The sequence below is a fragment of the Rhinopithecus bieti genome, unplaced genomic scaffold (assembly GCF_001698545.2).
Source record: "Rhinopithecus bieti isolate Rb0 unplaced genomic scaffold, ASM169854v2 scaffold_2827, whole genome shotgun sequence".
Taxonomy (NCBI): Eukaryota; Metazoa; Chordata; class Mammalia; order Primates; family Cercopithecidae; genus Rhinopithecus; species Rhinopithecus bieti.
Genome location: NW_016804135.1, coordinates 1,984,873 through 1,991,334, shown reverse-complemented (window position 1 = coordinate 1,991,334; position 6,462 = coordinate 1,984,873). Strand labels below are relative to the sequence as shown.

The window sequence follows — 6,462 nt, the reverse complement described above, 5'->3', positions numbered from 1 at the left end:
AAAAAAAAAAAAAAAAAAAAAAAAAAGAATATTGTGGAGGCTACAAACTTTCATAAAATACTCTCTCTTCTAAGACAGAAAGGGTTTTTTGGTTTTATTAAGTGTCACTCTACCTAAAGTTATTTGAAAACCTGACAATACAGTAATAATGATTACAGCTACATATAATGAGCCATTATACGCTGGGCATTCTTGTCTGTAGTTTTAACATATTGAGGCATTTGATCCTCCCAATAACCACGTGAGATGAACTAAATATTATCCCCCGTTTACAGACGATGGCAACTGAGGCAAAGATTAAAAAACTTACAAAGATTTCACAATGTAAGAAGTGGATTTTGAAGCCAGGGAATTGTTTGGTTTCCAGCTACACTGAGAAAAGAGACCAAATCTTAGCGTATTTTTACCTCATAAAGATCTAACATCTGTTTTCACATAAAGTTCCAAAAAGACTGCACTATGCTCTACGCTTCAGGGGTGAGGAGTGGATAAAAAAAGCGGAATATTTTTAGGTTTTAGTCACTCCAAAACATGATTCTGTACGAAAGAGTAGGTACTGCAAAAGTAGTGGCATACACATCCACGCATGGACCATTTTCCAGCCGCCCGAGCACCTTCCAGATCCTCGACACGGAGACCGGCTCCAGGGCCTTTCAATCTACCTGCAGGTAAATTGTCCAGGAATCGGGGGGCGCACCCCAACCTGCAGTGCTAACCGGACCTCCCGGGGACCCTGGGGATCCCCCATACGCGCGTGCTCTACCCAAAGCCCATATCCGCCAGGCTGGCGAGTCCGAACGCGACTGACAGTTCCTTCTCGCCGACCCTGGAGAAACTCACGCCCCGCCCCTCAGCCGACAAAGCGCGGTGCCCCTCATACTTAGAATCTGCAGAGAAGACAGCTCTCCTAAAGTTCAACTCGCTGCCGCCACAACGAACCACGCGGATGGTTTCCTCGTCCACCATCTTTGCGCAGTCGCAGAATGACCAATCGCTGGTCCCGCCCTGAACTTCCTATATTGAGCCGGGTAATACGGCTGTTCCCAGCGCACAGAACCCACCCACGGGCCCTTCTAGGCCTGAGACTCCGTGGTAGGACTCGGCTTCCGTGCAGCCATCTTTTGTGTGGGCAATGCCAAACTAAGACACTTGTAAGGAAAGATGAAAGCAAAACAGAGACTTAGAGACAATCAGTTTTCATACCTATACACAATTATTTAATACAGACATATTTCTCTCAGGCCTTGTCAACCTGACTCTATGACTTCTTCCGCCAGAAGGGAACGGTGGTGCACAATGTACCACGTGACCTCCAGTAGTCCCATTGGAGGCGTCACTTTCTAGTGTCTGTGATGTCGGCGCTGCAGGATGACGCGAGCATCTCGTGTCCCTGGTTTTCTTGGTCGCAGCGTTGCGTTATTGGGTGGAAAGGTAGCTGTCTCCTCCTTGTACAGCTTTTTGTTCCTCTCATTAACCATTCTTCTGTTCTTGTGAGCATCGCTTAGGTTCCTACAGAATCTCCACAGTCCTAGGCCTAGCTTTCTTCCTTTGGAAATCTGGTTCCTACTCCGGTATTCTGGTGCATCTTCCCCAGCGTTCAGTGTAGCTGCTCGGGCTAATCTGACATTCGGCCAGTCCCGCCAGGTTTCAGGGCGCTGCTCTCTGGTTTCCTGGGTTTTACCTTTTCCCATTAGTGGATAGAGCCTGTGGATTAGGAACCCCTAAAATCCGAAGATGTTTATTTTTGCCAGTTTGTCACCAGTTTTCCTTTGTAAAGTTACACGTATCATATTCTTGGACCCTGTATATTATGTTGCCTATTTTGATTTCGCTTCTTGATTTGTTGATTTACCACAAAATTACCAAAGTCACAAGTATAGTCACATGCCACATAAGGATCTTTCAGTCAGTGCATATAACTTAGTGATTCCTTAAGATTGTAATACTGTGTTTTTACTGTACCTTTTATGTATTTAAATAGACCAATACTATTCTGTTAATAGTATTGGTGTATTATGGCCGGGCGTGGTGGCTCACGCCTGTGATCCCAGCACTTTGGGAGGTCGAGACGGGATCACGAGGTCAGAAGATCGAGACCACAGTGAAACCCCGTCTCTACTAAAAATACAAAAAATTGGCGGGGCGCGGTGGCGGGCGCCTGTAGTCCCAACTACTCTGGAGGCTGAGGCAGGAGAATGGCGTGAACCCGGGAGGCGGAGCTTGCAGTGAGCAGAGATCATGCCACTGCACTCCAGCCTGGGCAACAGAGTGAGACTCTGTCTCAAAAAAAAAAAAAAAAAAAAAAAAAAGTATTGGTGTATTTAAATAATACAATTGTGTTAATAATACAATTGTCTGTAATATTGAGTACAGTAACATGTTCAGATTTGTAGCCTAGAAGCAATCAGCTATAACGTATAGCCTAGGTGTGTAGTAGGCTGTACCATCTAGGTTTGTGTAGGTAGGATATTCACGCAATGATGAAATCACCTACCATGCATTTCTTAGAGCATATTCCCATCATTAAGCCACACATAATTATACCCATAAGTTTATTTATTGTGGAGAAATATAGTGTTCACGAAGGTCAAGACATCCTGGGACAGCACCACTGTAAAAATCAGGGATAAATTTACTTTTTAACTGAGAAGTCTAGCTTATTAAAGGGCTCAAAACTTTATTATTTGGGGAGCCAGAACTAGAAAGGGAGATATTTAATAATTTTGATTTATCTCAAGCTGTAACGAGCTTTCTCTTTCATGACTGTGATACCTTTTGTCACAGTGGATGAAGCGTAAAATATCACTTTTGATTCTGCAGCCTTAATCTCTTTTTGTTCAGTCTCTTGATGTCTGGACAGTAAATCTTTTAAAGACTGTTGGGTACTTTGTAACTTGATACAGGCTTTTCCTTAGGGCCTGAGGCAAGAAACAAAATAAATATTTTCACTCAAATTAGTGTGATTTTAATTGTATGTTACTGTATGGTAACTTTAGATTTTTCAGAAAAGAATCAGAAATCCTGATATGGACAAAAACTAGCTGGATTGATAAACCTATAGGAGGATTATTTTACACAGGGTTTTAATTTACCCAAGTGCCCAGAAAGATAAGTCATTTGTATTTTCATTTCTTTTTACATAATTTTTAAGGAACCAATGCCTCCTACAGCTGTTTAATTAATAGTGCCTTGTCTTTATCATATAACAAGAAGGCTGAGGTAGGCAGAATAGGGCTACTGTAGTGGTTCATTCATACCACCAGGGACCTATGCTTTCTCTACTTTGTTCTTTCCATTTATTGTCCTTAACTATATGGGTTTTGTCCTTATGCTCACAGTTCATGTTCCTTTCAGTTAGAAGAAATAAGGGAATAGCAAGAAAGAGCATAGCCTATATACAGAAGGAAAAGGATTTTCCACAAACACTTATTTTGCATCTTCCATCCAGGAAATATTTACTAAGTGCCTAGTATATGCCAGACATTCTTTCAGGCTCTGGGAATACTGTGAAAAATAGTAAACAAAATCCATGTCTTACTGGACTTTACCTTACCATGGGAAGAAACAAAAACTTACTATACTTTTGATGTCTTTATGTGCCAGGGGGAAACTCAAAGTAGAAAAGAAAGTGAGTATAAGGGTTTGATTGCATTTAGAATGGGTTTCTAGGGAAAGCCTTACTGAGAAGATAACATTTGAAATGACCTGAAAAGGTTGAGAGCGTGAATAAGCCTGGAGCTATTTGGTGAAAGAGTCAACCAGAGGAAAGAGTATTCCTTTCCATGTTCGAGATAAGTCAAGAGGCCAGTGTGGCTGGAGAATAGTCATCAAAGGGGTATAGTAAAAGATGGGGTCAGAGAGGTAATAAGAGGCCAGTTCATAGGGTCTCCTAGATCATTGTAACAGCTTTGGGTTTTAGGAAGACAGGGTGGCCTTTGTGTTAAAAAGTGAAATGATTAGGCTAATTTAACAAATGTACATACAATAAAATCTGCTTTCTTTGATATCTATAATGCACAAATTATTGTATCCACCATCACAAATAGGATACAGAAGAATTCCAACACCCAAAGAATTCCCTAGTGCTTCTCCTTCGCTCCCCAAGACCTATCCCCTGGCAACCACTAGTATGTTCTCCATCCATAGAGTTTTGCCTTTTCCAGAAAGCCATATATAAATGGGATCATATAGTATGTAACGTTTTCAGTCTAGCTTCCTTCACTTAGCATATTGCATTTATGTAATGTACATCAGTGCTTTATATTGCTGAGTGGTATTCCATTGTATGGCTATTTCACAGTTTATTTATTTGTTGAATGTTTGTATTTCACCCCCAGATTTTAGAAATTATGAATAATACATCTCTAAGCATTCATATGTAGGTTTATGTGTGAACACAAGCTTTTATTGCTCTAGGATAAATACCAGCAAATGGGATTGCTCAAGTCATAAGTGTATGTTTATTTAAGAAATTGCCAAACTTTTTTTTCCCCAGAGTTACTGTACTCTTTTTGCATTTCCATAAGTAATGTATGAAAGTTGTAGTTACTTTACACCCTTGTCAGGGGTTGGTATTATCAAGTTTTGTAAATTTTATTTTAGCCATCATAATAAGTTTGTAGTGGTATTTCATTGTGGTTTTAATTTTCACTTCCCTAATGACTAATGCTGAGCATCATTTTATATCCTCTCTGGTGAAGTGTCATCAAGTCCTTCACCCATTGCTTTATTGGTTATCTTCTTCTTGCTGAGTTTTGAGCATTCTCTTTTAAAATTTTTTATTTTTATTTATTTTTTATTTAATAAACTTTTTAAAAATTTCCCATTAGTGAGAAAGATTTAGCCACATTTTTACTGCTTAGTATCTTCATGTATGTTTCTGTTCCCTTCAACAGATAATAAACATCATGTACAGTCTTTCACACCACTGCCCTGCATAATGTAGGAGACATCTTCAAGCAGATTACATTAATTTTGTATTCATGTCATGAATTACTTAGTGATAGTCCCTTGGGCTCTGCTCTGTTTCCTCGTTCCCCAATAATGGTGCAATTTTTATCTTTTCTTAGGTTTTCTGTGATGCTGAAATCTGTATCTGTCCTATATATTTTTCATTCTGCACTTTCTCTCGTATACCTCTGCCCTGAGACCCCCAGGCAGTTAAGTGTATTAGTGATGATTAAAACAAGTGGGTTATGTTCCATTTAAGGCTAACAGTTCTCATGGTTATAATTACACCTTTTCTGTTTGGGCTATGCTTAAACCCATAGATTAAACCTAGTATTTTCCAGGGAAAATATTGTATGATCTCTTGTACCCAGTGGCTAAAACGAAATTTTAGAATGTTTTGATATATTGTTGTACAAAATGTGGTCCATGTACTTTGGACCCAAGGCGTTGGTGGTGTGAGCTCATGAGGGGGACTCCTGATCCACGGGTTGCAAAGATCCGTGGGAAAAGCCAATAATTCTTTATATATTTGGATACACTTCCTTTGTTGAATACGTGAATTGTAAATATTTTCTCCTAGACTGACTTTTCATTTGATTTTGTTAGTAGCGTCTTTGATGAAACCAAAGTTTAAAATTTTCATTAAGTACGGTTAATCAGATTTTTAAATCTCATGAATTGTGCTTTTGTTGTTGTATCTAAGAACTTTACCTATTTTAAGTTTTTGAATATTTTCTCCTATGTTTTATTTGAAGAGTCTTACAGTTTTTTTTTTTTTTTTTTTTTTTTTTTTTTTTTTTACATATTAATATTTAGGTCTACGATCCGTTCATTTAAAAAATACTTACTTTTTTGGAGTATTATTATTATTATTATTGAGACGGTGTCTCACTCTGTCGCCCAGGCTGGAGTGCAGTGGTGCAGTCTAGGCTCACTGCAAGCTCCGCCTCCCGGGTTCACGCCATTCTCCTGCCTCAGCCTCCCAAGTAGCTGGGACTACAGGCGCCCGCCACCTCGCCCGGCTAGTTTTTTGTATTTTTAGTAGAGAGGGGGTTTCACCGTGTTAGCCAGGATGGTCTCGATATCCTCGCGTCATGATCTGCCCGCCTCAGCCTTCCAAAGTGCTGGGATTAGGGGCGCGGCACACCTGGCTTGGAGTATTATTTTTACAACCAGTTTTCCCCATTGTTCCTCTTCTTCTTTCCCCATTTCCTACATTTCCCCACCATCCCTCTTCTTCTTTCCCACTATCCCTCTTCTTTCCCACCATCTCTCTCCTTATTTCCCACCATCCCTCTTCTTTCCCACCATCCCTCTTCTTTACCATCTCTCTTCTTCTTTCCCACCATCCCTCTTCTTTCCCACCATCTCTCTTCTTCTTTCCTATTATCTCTCTTCTTCTTTCCCCACCATCCCTCTTCTTTCCCACCCTCCTTCTTCTTTCCCACCATTCCTCTTCTTCTTTCCCACCATCCCTCTCCTTCTTTCCCACCATCTCTCTTCTTCTTTCCC

The 6,462-nt window shown here is 40.3% G+C and overlaps 1 protein-coding gene across 1 annotated transcript in view; it reads right to left on the bottom strand.

Moving 5' to 3' along the window:
* The window catches only part of WDR75 (WD repeat domain 75), a 36,360-nt gene extending 35,339 nt beyond the window's left edge, over positions 1-1,021 (bottom strand). The window contains exon 1 of the mRNA XM_017865478.1: positions 881-1,021. Coding sequence (XP_017720967.1) covers positions 881-966 — 86 coding nt within the window. The 5' untranslated portion in view covers positions 967-1,021. The remainder of the gene's footprint in view (positions 1-880) is intronic.
* Between the last annotated feature and the right edge of the window lie 5,441 nt (positions 1,022-6,462).